This window comes from Vicia villosa, linkage group LG1 (assembly GCF_029867415.1).
Source record: "Vicia villosa cultivar HV-30 ecotype Madison, WI linkage group LG1, Vvil1.0, whole genome shotgun sequence".
NCBI lineage: Eukaryota > Viridiplantae > Streptophyta > Magnoliopsida > Fabales > Fabaceae > Vicia > Vicia villosa.
The window spans coordinates 88,918,962-88,934,846 of NC_081180.1; the positions used below are offsets into that span (position 1 = coordinate 88,918,962).

The following is a 15,885-nucleotide window of genomic DNA, read 5'->3' on the forward strand; positions in this document are numbered from 1 at the left end:
GAAGTCAATATTTCTAGCTCAGATACGATTTTGCTTTCAACTGTGAAGACAAGGTTCTAATTTTGAAGGCTGATACTCTTGGAATGCTCACCTCATGATCTCTTTTATACTACTCACTACTTCTGATCAGAAGTATATCGTTAAGAAGAAAATATCATAAACTTGTACAAGAAGATAATAGTACCATAGTACAGTACCCACTCACCTATTGTGAGGACGTATATACGACCAAAGAAATTTGTGTGATCTTTGTCTCCCATAATCTCATAGGAGCCATTATGTCAGCTGACAGTAATAGTGACATTTTGTCCTTCTCAACGGTCTACTTTTTGGGACTAAATATAAGCGTTATTCCAACGAAGAAAATGCTGAATACTGAACTACAAAAAACGTGAACGAAAAATAAAGAGAAAGAAAACTTGAGAGATATTTATTTCAAGTAAATTTCAAACACAAAGAGTTATTGCTCATTATTTGTGTGTAAACTCTTGTTCCAAATTATAAACACTAAAATGTAAACACTTCTATTATAAATCTTTTGAGATTTGTTTTTCCTCAAGTGACTAGGTGTTAGTCTGTATACTTCAGAAGGCTAAGATGTCTTTCTAAACTCTTAGACGTTTATTTATAATTTTTCAAGATTAGTGGATTAAGTCCTTGTTCAAGGCAAAAATCTTGACGATTGGTTAAGATCAGCCTTGCTTAAGGTGAACTTGTATAAATTAAAAGTGTCACTTTTCCTTCTTAGCTTGTCTATCTTGTTTGTTTAAGTGAATAGTATTTTTTTATAAAAAAAATTAAAAACTCAATTCAAACCTCACTCCCCCTTCTTGTGTTTTTCTCAACCCGTGTATAGGTTGTTACTTGTTTTTTCTAGTGCGTAGATTATTACTTGTTCTTATATTTTTTAATAGTGTGATTATAGTATTGTATTGTATTGGAGTTAATAGATTATTTCATACCCCACATTTGGAGAATATTTGTGATATATGCAAGAGGATGGTATAAAGTTCTTGTCACTAATTTATTTCGATTTGGAGTCTAATAATAATAATAATAATAATAATAATAATAATAATAATAATAATAATAATAATAATAATAATAATAATTATTATTATTATTATTAAATAAATAAAACAAGTTAAAACATAGAAAATTTGAGGATAAGCAGTAACTAAGGAATGATTACAAATTAGTCATGAAGAAACAAATGGTTGGAGAACAAACTCTTCTTCCCCCTATATTAAGTAATAAAATAATAGACACAGTAACAAAAAAACCAACTAAATTTTCGTAACAAAAGTTGATATTACTTGTGGCTCACAACCCACAAATACATGTATATATACTTTCCATATCCCACATAAACAAATCGGGAAAGAGGAAAACAATTAAACTACCAACAATAAAGCACAATAATTATTTGATTAAAGTTTTAAAATGTCAAATAAATTTGTAGTTGCTTTGTTGTTGGCGGTGTGCCTTGTAACTGTTCAAGGTCAGAATATTACCTATAATGCAGACTCAGGCAAAATGAGTGTGACTCATGAAGATTGCTACAGTTCTTGCACCGGTGGAACTAAATTTACTATAATCTTTATACATTTTGCGTGTAAAGGACATTGTTATTTCTTCAATCGTTGAATGTAAGTTTAACTTCATGTTTAGGCTATAAATGCGACTTAAATATGAACATTTTGTTAATTATTATTATCAATAACAACAAAGTGTTTTTCATCTGAGTCGATTTTGTTTTATTGTGGCAGCTTTTGATAATTTGGGCGCAAGGAAGCATGGTCGAATTGGTGCTCCTACAAGATATTCTGACCCAGTTCCATATGCTTATAAAGCATAATGGATTTAACCAAAAAAACACAAATTTAGGTCATGTCATCATCCTCTTTCCCCGTATTGTCGTCAATTATTTGTTAACTATTATATATAATTAAATTTATTTAACGTAAGTTAATTTATCAATTATATGTTATTTTTCCAAAGAGCCCAAAACATTCTTCTTTAAATATTAAAAATTAACTCGTGTAAAAGAATTGATGGTCATGGGTCTTCTTTTTACAAATTGAAAATAAAAATAAAATGAAAATTATAGCTTACTTCCCATTTATTTATAAAAAAAGACAAATTATATATTATTCCAACCAAATAGTTTGACTAAAAACATTTTGTGTTTAATTTTATTTTTGAATCTTAAACCTTTGTTAATCTAATGAATAATAAATACTCGATTTAGTAATATAGTAGTTTTGAATATATTTATGATAAGAATACTTTGTAGGGGTCAGGTTGATGTGCATAAGACATATCTTTATGCACGGTACATAAGTCTCGTACGGGTAATATTTAAATTGTTTCGAGTAACATTTTAGTTAGAAACAAGTAATAATATCATAATTCATGAATAATATATGCATTATTTATACACATCCATTAATTATGAGCAATTATTAATTGTGAGTAATGAGTACACTATTCTGAGTAATATTTACACCATTTTGAGTAATATCGAATTTGAACTATTTTGAGTAATATATTCATTGTTCTGAGTAATATTTATACTATTTTGAATAATCTGTATATTATTTTGAGTGATAAATATAATACTTTGAGTAATGTAAATAATATTTGAGTATTTATGCACCGTGCATAAGGATATACCTTATGCACATCAACACATCCTACTTTGTAGAATGAACCCATTAAAAAAATTGTTTGAAAGATTAATATTATATATATTTAAAAGAATTCATAAAATCATTTTTTAAAATACAATTTTTTAAATTTATAAGAAACAAAGTTTTAGTCTAACTTTTTTTAAAATAATTTTTTGAATAATGACCTTTTAACAAATGATATTATAACTATTTTATGATTCTTCATATGATCTACTCAATTGTTATGATATTTTTGTGATAAAGTATGATGTGGTTGTATTTATTTTAATCTATTTTTTAATAAAAAACTAGCGTCCAAACGAGCACTCTCGTACCCGTTTTTCCGCTTTTTTAATGTGCAAAGCGTCAAAACACAAACATATCCACATGCACTTATCAGTAACTAACTATGACAAAGTTTTTATTGTATAACCATTTTATAATTGTGCAGTTTATAGATTCAGACAATTTATCCCAATAACCCCCTATTATTCTTCTCTTTCTCTCACTCTAATTTCCTCTCTGTGAGTCTTGCATGAAAAAAGTAATTGTTATGGTGGTTCAATTTCAAATCAAGAGAATGACATCATAGTTATTTTTGTTGGTTTAAAATCAATAACCATACAACAAATAAATGCAATACAATCTTTTAGTATAACTTATATGGAAAGAAGAAAATTATAAGATATCAAAAAGTAGAGAGTCTTTGACGAAAAGAAAAGTGAATACATTAAAAAAAATTTATATTGAATTAAAGTTAAAACAGTAAAAAAGATTGATATTGAATTAATGAGTAAAATAAATATAATCAAAGTGAATATTCTACAATTTAAAATAAATTTTATTAGTGTTGGAAAAGATGATCGTTTCAATCTAATACCAAAAAATATGTCACATTGCAACAAGGCCAATAATAAAAATAAGTATTGCAACATGTACAAAACTGTATGCCAAAATATATAGATTTGAAACCAATTGTTCATAACAACATTTACAATCGGGATAAAATTAAATGCAATATGGAGTTAAATAACAAAAAAAAAACTAACAAAAATGAAGGATATAATAGAAACAAATATGCAGCAAGGAAATGATTACTACTCAAAAATTGAAATCAAAAGAAAAAACATGCATCAAATAACGATTTTGCGCCCACTGCTCAAATATTAAATTTGTAAATTGAATTCTTTGTGTTGCATTAATACACCCTAAAGAAAAATTCATGTAAAATTGAAAAGGAGTAATAATAATGGGAAATTTATTAATGTAATACTGCAAATTTCACAAACCCATAATATGCTTTAATAATTAATTATAAATTAACTCGTGTAAAAGAATTGATGGTCATGGGTCTTCTTTTTACAAATTGAAAATAAAAATAAAATGAAAATTATAGCTTACTTTCCCATTTATTTATAAAAAAAGACAAATTATATATTATTCCAACCAAATAGTTTGACTAAAAACATTTTGTGTTTAATTTTATTTTTGAATCTTAAACCTTTGTTAATCTAATGAATAATAAATACTCCATTTAGTAATATAGTAGTTTTGAATATATTTATGATAAGAATACTTTGTAGGGGTCAGGTTGATGTGCATAACACATATTTTTATGCACGGTGCATAAGTCTCGTACGGGTAATATTTAAATTGTTCCGAGTAACATTTTAGTTAGAAACAAGTAATAATATCATAATTCATGAATAATATATGCATTATTTGTACACATCCATTAATTATGAGTAATTATTAATTGTGAGTAATGAGTACACTATTTTGAGTAATATTTACACCATTTTGAGTAATATCGAATTTTAACTATTTTGAGTAATATATTCATTGTTCTGAGTAATATTTATACTATTTTGAATAATCTGTATATTATTTTGAGTGATAAATATAATACTTTGAGTAATGTAAATAATATTTGAGTATTTATGCACCGTGCATAAGGATATACCTTATGCACATCAACACATCCTACTTTATAGAATGAACCCATTAAAAAAATTGTTTGAAAGATTAATAGTATATATATTTAAAAGAATTCATAAAATCATTTTTTAAAATATAATTTTTTAAATTTATAGGAAACAAAGTTTTAGTCTAACTTTTTTTAAAATAATTTTTTGAATAATGACCTTTTAACAAATGATATTATAACTATTTTATGATTCTTCATATGATCTACTCAATTGTTATGATATTTTTGTGATAAAGTATGATGTGGTTGTATTTAATTTAATCTATTTTTTAATAAAAAACTAGCGTCCAAACGAGCACTCTCGTACTTGTTTTTCCGTTTTTTTAATGCTTTTTTAATGTGCAAAGCGTCAAGACACAAACATATCCACATGCACTTTTCAGTAACTAACTATGACAAAGTTTTTATTGTATAACCATTTTATAATTGTGCAGTTTATAGATTCAGACAATTTATCCCAATAACCCCCTATTATTCTTCTCTTTCTCTCACTCTAATTTCCTCTCTGTGAGTCTTCTTGCATGAAAAAAGTAATTGTTATGGTGGTTCAATTTCAAATCAAGAGAATGACATCATAGTTATTTTTGTTGGTTTAAAATCAATAACCATACAACAAATAAATGCAATACAATATTTTAGTATAACTTATATGGAAAGAAGAAAATTATAAGATATCAAAAAGTAGAGAGTCTTTGACGAAAAGAAAAGTGAATACATTAAAAAAAATTGATATTGAATTAAAGTTAAAACAGTAAAAAAGATTGATATTGAATTAATGAGTAAAATAAATATAATCAAAGTGAATATTCTACAATTTAAAATAAATTTTATTAGTGTTGGAAAAGATGATCGTTTCAATCTAATACCAAAAAATATGTCACATTGCAACAAGGCCAATAATAAAAATAAGTATTGCAACATGTATGCCAAAATATATAGATTTGAAACCAATTGTTCATTACAACATTTACAATCGGGATAAAATTAAATGCAATATGGAGTTAAATAACAAAAAAAAAAACTAACAAAAATGAAGGATATAATAGAAACAAATATGCAGCAAGGAATTGATTACTACTCAAAAATTGAAATCAAAAGAAAAAACATGCATCAGATAACGATTTTGCGCCCACTGCTCAAATATTGAATTTGTAAATTGAATTCTTTGTGTTGCATTAATACACCCTAAAGAAAAATTCATGTAAAATTGAAAAGGAGTAATAATAATGGGAAATTTATTAATGTAATACTGCAAATTTCACAAACCCATAATATGCTTTAATAATTAATTATACTTATATCAGACTATGCATCAATGTGTCCATGTTGGTTTGATTAATTGCTTGTAAAAAATTATTGTTTTTTAAGTTATTTAAAGAGGGTTTAAAACCCCCGCAATCCGTCTCTTTTTCTTCAGTGTTGACTGTTTCTGACATGGCATGATACGTGGCGTGCCACGTAAGCCTCCGTTAGATTAATCTAACGGGAGGGACCAAAATTCGTGACGGAAAATTTTGTGAGGATCAAAATTCGATGAAATTTTTTGCAGGGACTATAAGTGAAAAGTGTCATATTTATATGGACCACTAACATATTTAACCCTTAATAAAAATATTAAAGAATGGAATATGAAAATAATTGCAATTAACTTTGAAATTAAAGATGCACCGAAGGTATAGTTTGTCCAAATAACAGAGCAATGTAGAATTTAAAGAATATTTTTTTAACAAAAAGGAGGATTATATTAATAATCAAAGAGAAAAGGAAATGCAAGGAAGACAAGGGGGAGCCAAAACCAAATCTATTAAGAACAAAACCTAAAGCGAGGGGTTCCCGCCTTGTCGAGCAAGTATTTCGAATACATTTCATTGTGCACATAATTAAAGCAAGCGAAAGCTTTGCTCTGTAAGCCTATGTTAGCCAGAAAATCCACACAAAAATTGGCTTCACGTAAAATGTGTGTGATTCTAAAATCAATAGTTAGAGTATATGCCCGACACGTAAGCCAACGAGATTTGAATTTCCACGGCACCCGTTTAGAGTTCGAGAAAGCCTTCACCACCAAGACACAATTTGTAACGTCCCGAATTTAATTAATTATTTAATTAAATTGATCAAGGATTTATTCGTTGGAATTAGTTGAAGTCGAGGTTTATCAGTATTATTCTAAAGGCGTCATTTGGATTAATGTATTGATTTGTGCAGTTACTTTGTGGTCAGATTAGTTGGAGGATTATGAATTCGCGAGTCAGTATATTTAAGTTATGGATCGATGGTAGATACGGAATATTATTGGAAATAATATTCGGTTATGTTGTGTGGTTATTTATTTATGTGTGTTATTTGGCTTAATTGAGTAATTAGAAGGATATAATGAATTGGACTTAAGTGGAAGAAATATAACACAATGAGATTGGATTGTGGGTTAATCCCAATTAAGAAAATAAGGATAGTTAGAGAGTTCGGGTTTTAGAGACATAACTTATTTTGTGGAAAAAGAAAAGAAAGAAGAGAAAAAAGAGAAAGAAGAGAAAGAGGGGAAGAAAGAAGAAAGCTATGGCATGAAGAGAGGAATGACTCCATTGAAGATGAGGCTTTTGATAAGGTAAGGGTGGAGTTATTACTCTCTAAGGGTTGGCATGATGATGTATCATTAGAGGTTTAGATGAGTGGATGATGTTGTGATCTATGTTCAACCTTTAACCTATCAATTTCATAGTTTTCTATAGTTAGGGTTTATGATAGATTTCATGAAATTATGGTTGAAAACATGTTTTGAATGATTATTAGTGATGAATAAGGTTAGCTGGTATTGTTGCATGCTTCAAATTGCTGTTTGAGAAGGGTTTGGGGTGGTAGAAATGGGTTTACGCAGGTTTGTTCGCTCTGTCATTTTTCTGAAAATTGCAGGGTCCGCTAAGCGAAGCTGCGAAAATGGGAAGCTACTGCCTAGTCCCGCTGGTGGTCCGCTGAGCGGACTGTGCTGTCAAGAATATTTTCGAAACTTTGAAATGTTGTAACTTTGATCCGTAACCCCGTTTTATGCGCCGTTCAAAACGTTCGAAAGCTAACACAATGAACTATACCATGATGCAATAAAATGACTCATAGGATATAGTCTCCTGTTATGTTTATTAGGATTAAGTGATGAACCTTGACATTGAGTTGATGTTGTTTAGACGATGTGGTTATGTTGTTTAAGTTGATTGTGTTAACATGTGAAGTATGTTCTTTGCTATGAATCGATGTAACTATGTTGCGGTATAACTTGATGTCTGTTTTTCTTATGATGATACAATGCTATTGAGATGATAATATGCACTTCCCTTATGATGAGATAATGATGCTTTAATTAACAATGAATATGCTTTCACTAAGTAGTTGAATTAACCGTGTTACGTCGTTACTTGAATTGTGTAATGTGATGTTTGTTGTTAATATGTGTTATTTGAATGTTCTTGTGGAGAATGATTACTTGATGACTTAATTATGATGTGGTTGTTTTAATAACATGTATGTATGTGAATATGTGTTATGTCTTAATGAAACGTGAATAACATGTATTGTTATAATACATTGTAATTGTCCATATTGTATACCGTAATGAATTGATGAGGATGTGGACAAATGCATTGTAAATTGTTTACTACAAGTTTAATGAGATCTTGAATTGGTGATTATTATGAGTATGATTATATTCGAATGCTAACATGTTACTTGAATCGTATATATGTAATACGTGAAATGGTGTTGATTGATAATAACATTGTTGGCATGATATGTGATATGATATTCATAATGAGTGTGAATAATTACATACTAATTGTTGTAACATGTTGATGTTTATTGTTATTGTGTGTAATATGTGGAATTTTTCGTTGTTGTTGTAGACCCTATGGTCACTATTGATAAGTTGTATTGTGTTGATAAGAATGAAGTTGAATAGATTTTGTATGTTGATATGATGTAATGACGTGATTGAGATGTGGTAAATTACTATGATACGGTTATTGCCATAGAACCTTGACATTAAGTTGATGTTGTTTAGACGATATGGTTATGTTGTTTAAGTTGATTATGTCGTTCAAGTTGATTATGTCGTTTAAGTTGATTAAGTGGTTTAAGTTGTGTTTGTGGACCTGCATCATTTGAGTCGCATCCATTGCATTGTTTGAGACGGCCCTTGTGGCAAATGTTTTAGACGGCCCAATGGCAAACTGTTTAAGACATGAGTTTTACTCCAATAGTACCACATGCATATGCATAAGTTTGAGTCACATTCGAGTTTCATTTGAATTGCATTTGAATTGTGTTTGAATTGTTGAGATGATGAGATGTTTGTTGTAACATGATGATGAGATGTTTTTGTTATGTTTCCGAATGCTATGTATCATTATTAAATGCAATATAAGTATGTTTGTTTGGTTTAAGTTGAAATGTGACATCCCATTGTTTGTTGAATATTTTTAAATGCACTCTAATTTTTCCTGTTAATTGCGGGGTAGATTTGGGGTGTTACACAATCGGTTTCCAGCCACAGCCTAGTCCAATTCATTTCCTTGGCTTTTTCGATGGCAAGAATGGCTGCCATCAATTCATCCTGGACAGAGTTACCACCATTCAAGAAGGCACAAAAGTTGGTTAGAAATCTTGCAGCATCATTTCTAAAAATTCCACCACAGGCAGCAAGAGAAGGAGAACCTGTTGCCACCCCCATCTATATTACACTTGATCCAATGCCTATCCGGAGGGCACCAAATGACTTCCTTTACCATAGCAGGAAAATGCGGGTGTATATTAATATCCAGCTTCTAAAGAAAATTGAAACTATTTGTGGAGTTGTCAGCCTTTTTGTTGGACAAATTTCCCACCATTTTTGCTCTGGCTTTAATATGAGATATACAAGTCTTCCAATGGATCACCTTGTTTTCAAATCTAGCTAAATTCCTCGACTGCCAAATTTGATAAATTATGAAGACCATACTTGCTTTGATGACAACCAAGGCTTGCTTGTTCCAAGGCCCTTTTAAAATGAGAAGGCAATCATTTAAGGAATTGATGGAGGTAGCAGCAGACAAAACATCACTGAACCAGTTCCATATGCTAGCAGCAAAATGGCAGTCAAAAAATAAATGCTTAGACGTCTCACTATCTCCATTGCACAAGGAGCATATAGAAGGAAAGGATAATCCTCTAAGAATAGATTGTTCATCCCTAAGCATTCTATTATGCATAAGTCTCCAAGTAGTCATTGAATGAGTCGGGGCAGAGTCTAAATCGCAGAGAAAAGTAGTCCACAAATCAGAGTTGGTGGTCTTTGTTATCATCTTGTAGGCTTGTTTGATTGTTAGATTTCCCTGCATAAGAGAGGGCATTGCTAGAAGAATGTTGTTATGAATAGCCCAAGCATTATCCTTCCAGCAATCCACAACCCTAGTGTTGACCTTAGCATGGAACATAATAGGAATGTTATACTTATGAGCCAACTTTTCACTTGTCCAATTATCTAGCCAAATTTTTTTTTCCATTACCAATGATCCAAATGCTGTTGTCCATCTCCACATCATGCATGTCTTTCAGCAAACTAACTTAAGAACTTGAAGAAAGTTAAGTTGCATAAAAATTCAAATGCGGAATTTGTATGCTGAATTTTAAAGTGAATTTAGTGAAAATATGTTTGGATGCTCTAAAAATGGATAACAAGATTATTTGTAGAGAAATTTGCACACCTAAAATCACAAAAATTGTTTGAAATCATGTTAATTTATACTACAAGGCGAAGTTAAAATTCAATAGTGCCTATAAGGCAAAGTTAAAACCCAGCTTATGGAAATAAAAGGAACTTAAAATGACACTAAACCTACTAAAATCTAGTAAATTAATATGGTAAAAATACTTGTTATCTAACTCCCTCACATTTGAGCCATTGTTTGTCCCTAAATAACTTATCTTGCATAAAAGAATAGTAAATGTAGCAACATGTATGAAAGAGCCTATAAGAAAATACTAACACCAAAATCGGTAATGAAAATGGTAGATACTGAACTCTTCAAAACTCTGGTGTCCTTCTTCACAATGTCCCATTTATCGGCGTCGTGCTTCCTGTTGTTCCTATCCCTAACGCTGTTCAAATCTTCTTCCATGACTATTGCTAGCAAGAAAACTCAGAAACCCCCCCCCCCCCTCTCTCTCTCTCTCTCTCTCTCTCTCTCTCTCTCTCTCTCTCTCTCTCTCTCTCTCTCTCTCTCTCTCTCTCTCTCTCCCTCCCTCCCTCCCTCCCTCCCTCCCTCCCTCCCTCCCTCCCTCCCTCCCGTTATTGATCTTAAATTTTAATTGTGGCTAGTAAATATTCAACTAAACATTAGTTTAAAATAACATATAAAATATTTTCACAATCTAATCATTATTCCTATTAATCATATTTATAAAAAAAATATTTTTTAAATTTATTTAATAATTTATTTATTTGATCTATATATTATCTGCATACATTAATTATTTATTAAATTTTAAAAATAATTTTTTTTATAAATAGAATGAGATGTTTTTTTTAGTGGTATTGTATCTAATGAATACGACACTCTTATATTTGTTTGAAACACAAGGATGATAAAATTCCAACAACTAACTTCAAAATTGTATCAACATCACAAAAATATTAATATAGAGAGCGCTTTGTTTCATGAATTAAATATTATATACCTATTTTTATATTGAAAAAACAAAAGTATAGAAATGAAAAAGTTAGTTTTAAACCATAAAACATACATTTCGTAAGGAAGGGACAAATTCAACCTTCAATTTTGAAGAAAGTGTATATATATATATATATATATATATATATATATATATATATATATATATATATATATATATATATATATATATATATATATATATATATATATATATATATATATATATATCAGAAAAAAAAATTAGAAGAAAGTGTTGGATTATGTGAGACATAAACATTTTTTTTGATAAAAGCTAATGCTTAGTTCTTTTATAAAAAAACAATAAAAGAGAAAGAAAAAAATAAATAAGAATCTAGATTGTGTAAAATGAAATATTCAGTTATCCACCTATGCAGGTGAACTACTAATAAATAATAATTATATGATTTGACCAATCTTCAATTTGGCAAATAATTTCAGCAAATACTCAACATTGTGTGACACCAAATCAAAGTGTGTTATGCAAAGTCCACAACATACGAATCTTACCTACTTAAATTAGTTATACTCTTTCATTTTGCATTTGATTAGATAAGTTAGTTGAACTTCTAAACCAACCATGAATGACACATAATAATCTTTATTTTCTACCTATAAATCCCAACTCAACATTAACATTTTCCAAATCCAACTTTCCTACAAAACTTGTTAAACCTCAAAACTTCTTTTCATTCTACAAAACTACAAATGGCAAATTCTATGGCCCTATCTCACCTGGCTATAATATTGGCCATTAATATTTTCATTGCTGGACCAACCTATGCACAAATCAATACTCCATGTAACCCTTCAACACTAAGCACTCTCTTCACACCTTGTATGAGTTTTCTTACGAATAGTAGTGCTAATGGAACTTCACCAACAACTCAATGCTGCACTGCTCTTAAGTCTCTTACAAGTGGTGGTATGGACTGTTTGTGTCTCATTGTTACGGCTAGTGTTCCGTTCAAGATTCCAATCAACAGAACCTTGGCCATCTCTCTTCCCCGCGCATGCAAGATGCCTGGTGTTCCCGTTCAATGCAAAGGTAAAAAAAAGTCCTTCAATTTTTTTCTTTTGTTTATAATTTTGTTGAGTAAATTATGTTATTTTTTATAATAAAACTAATATGTTATTTTTTCTGATTTTGCAGCCTCAGCTTCACCACTTCCTGCTCCTGGTAATGCAAATATGCAAATTTTCCATTTTCCATTTTTTTTTTCTAGAAAAAATCCTATGATAATCTCTTCTAAAAAGCCTAATAAAAAATATTCTTTTACATTTTGTTTCGAACATGTGAAATTCATGCTACGCTTCCTACAAATAAAACACTATCACAATTTTCACACGTGTTGAAATAAAAATAACAAATGGAATGAAACCACATGTATCAGTATCGTGTGTCAGACTCCGAGACACACTGATACAATTTTCCTATCATAACTAAACTTTTACATGATTTTGATGTACACATTCACAGGACCAATGGCTCTAGGACCATCTCTTTCACCTGCATCATCTCCTTCTCTCTCAGGATTTACACCAACTCCTAGTCCTCAAGGTTATTACACTAACTATTCACGCATTTATCCATTTAATTTAAACCTTTCCTAGTGTATTACTAACAAAAAACTCTTATATTTTTTTCTATGATCAGCATCTTCTGACCTTCCTTCACCAACTTCATCTCCTCTGGCACCACAACAAAACACAAATGCTCCACTTTTGGCTCCACCATCTCCATCTGTCGATTCCAATACCCCTTCTACATCTACAACTGGAAGTGGCCACTCTTCTCTAACTCCATCTTCTGCAGTGACATCTTACAGTGTCTCACCTTCTGTTTTATTGATTGCACTTGGAATTGTTACTCTCAAATACTACTAGATTCTGCGTTTGTCATATCCTATGCAGATGTATCTATATAGGTTGTTACTTGTTATAATTATATTTTTTGTAGTGTGGTTATTGTATTATATTGTATTGGAGTTATATTTATAGATTAATTATTTCATACCCCACGTTAGGGGAGTATTTGTGATTTATGTATCATAATGGAATAAAATTTTTGTTACTATTTTATTCAGTCTTTGAGTTTATTAAGATAAGCAAGCCACTAAGACAATATAGAAATGTTAAAACAAATGTAACACGGGACTTATAACTAAGCACTTCTCTATGATTCTTTTATAAAGAAAATAGAATTATATATAGGCATTAAAGGCTTAGATTAAAATATAATAAATTAGAAAGTGGCACAAAAAATGAAGAAAAAAAAACAATAAAGTCTAATTTTCATGGGCACCACCAAAAGACTACTCACCACTTATACCCTAAACCCCAATTTTCATATTGGAGTCGGCCTCCACCTCTAATCAGGATCGGTCCTAAGATTTTAAATGTTCAGGACAAATAATTAAGAGAAGACAATCACAGCGATGTAGTAACATTTATGTATTATTTGGCGACACAACGTATATATAAAATATTTTATTTTATAATTTCTTAAGCCCAAAGCCAAAAAATATGAGGCCCCCAATTTTATGAGGTCCAGAATTCTGTGCCTGCTTGCCCTGGTCCAGGGTCGGCCCTGCCTCCAATGCTCGAAGTTTCACGGATGATTGCTATTGTTATGTGAATGTTGTTCATTGTTAGCTGATAGTGTTGTTCGGCCCTAGAAAGTAAAATTGTTGCACGTTAAAAAAAATAGTATTTTTCATGAAATACTTCAAAGCACTAGCTAGTTTCTAACTTTTTATTTACCTATCAACGCTCATTTCATCTTTCTCTTCACAAACACCCTAGACGATTTTCATTATCACTCTTATAAAAACTCTTTCAATAGGTATTCATCAAAACTTGTACATAATCTCTATTTCAACCATAACTCGTTTGAGGTACGTACATTTGTTCTTCTTTGTCAAGTATGAGGTTTATATCACTAAAATGGTTGTTATCACGGGTACGTTTGTTCTTCTTTATCAAGTTTGAGGTTTATACCACTGAAATGGTTTGAGATTTATATCACTGAAATAGTTTCTCTTGATCATTTTTTTCACTGAAAAGTTAGTTAGTATGTTTCTACATGTTATTTGATTCACGTTGTGGTCTCTTCTATTTTTCTTTATTTAGATAGTCATGACCGATTCAACAAACACCTCCCATACAACATCTGCTACAACCTCTCTTAATACAAAACATATAAGAAAAGTCAACTCCATTATAAATCGCATTATGGGAATGAGAATCTGTAACACCCCAAATTCTACCCAAAAATATCATGCGAGAAATCAGAGTATTTTAAAAACTATCAACAAGCATTTGGGATATCACATTTACTTCATATAAACAACTCATAAACAGATACATAGCACTTTAATCTCAGAGAAGCACAAAACAACTTATAACAGCTCTTAGACAAACCAACTTCATTTTAATATGCAGCGGAATCATAACATTCGAATTTATAAACAAATCATCTTATTTAATCGGAAACAACTTCAAACATCATAGTACTTCTCATTATCCAATTTGGAACTCAACAACTAAAACATGAACAACATAGAAACAACAATATAGACAACCCCCGAGTGCTACGTATCAGAGCGACACACCAACCAGACACGATGAAGCTACAAACTTCCACAGCTATACTTGAGTACCTGCCCATTTCCCATGGTAGGGGAAACATCAGCAGAAGGGGTGAGATATCAAATAGTATAAAGGAAAGTATGATAATAGATATAGCAAGATAATATCATACACAATTCACCACTTCTCAATATAAGCAATTTGCATCACGACAACAACATGGTTCATATATTCCAACTTATACACATATATCATTAATACATATATATTCACAGTCTCATCATATATGTTTCATTCACGTACATCATATCTACAACACATCAACAATCCATATCAAATGAATTCAACTTTACAAACTATGCATCCACACATCATAACAATGAATCGAATGCAACTCGGTATACAAACTCGAATGCGACTCAAACTATGCATATGCATGTGGTACCAATCGGAGCTTTAGCCCCCGTCACCAATTGCCCAATTCAGAGGCACAAGGCATAAGCCTTCGTCACTAGTTTGCCAATCCAGGCCGTCACAGAGTATGCATATGAAATGTGACTCGACAAACAAGACAACACAACATACTAATCACAATCACATATTGTCACAAGGCATAAGCCTATATCACAATCAATTACCATTTATACGAGGTAATTCACGTCACCATAATATTTCATCTTCACTTAGTCACAAAATTATCCTCACAAATATATACAACATCACGTATTCACAAAATCGTCACAAATATACAATTTGCATATCATCAAGATCATTACAATTATCATCATGTTTCGGCACATCGACACAATTACTCAATTTCACATATTAACATAGTCATCACAATTATCATCATAACCCACTAAACTAACGACAATTAGCTAGGATTCATACCATAAGGTTAATCACATAACAGTGCACA

The 15,885-nt window shown here is 30.5% G+C and overlaps 1 protein-coding gene and 1 long non-coding RNA gene across 2 annotated transcripts; both read left to right on the forward strand.

Moving 5' to 3' along the window:
- The first annotated feature begins 1,383 nt into the window (after positions 1-1,383).
- On the forward strand, positions 1,384-2,000 carry LOC131611796 (uncharacterized). Its single transcript, XR_009287145.1, has 2 exons — positions 1,384-1,649; positions 1,770-2,000. It is a non-coding gene; the product is annotated as an uncharacterized LOC131611796 (long non-coding RNA).
- A 10,033-nt stretch (positions 2,001-12,033) lies between these two features.
- LOC131611804 (non-specific lipid transfer protein GPI-anchored 20-like) lies at positions 12,034-13,429 on the forward strand. The gene is made up of 4 exons (XM_058883673.1): positions 12,034-12,423; positions 12,529-12,555; positions 12,856-12,936; positions 13,033-13,429. Exons 1-4 carry the CDS (start codon positions 12,084-12,086, stop codon positions 13,260-13,262), a joined length of 678 nt encoding a protein of 225 aa, XP_058739656.1. The 5' UTR covers positions 12,034-12,083; the 3' UTR covers positions 13,263-13,429.
- The last annotated feature ends 2,456 nt before the right edge of the window (positions 13,430-15,885 follow it).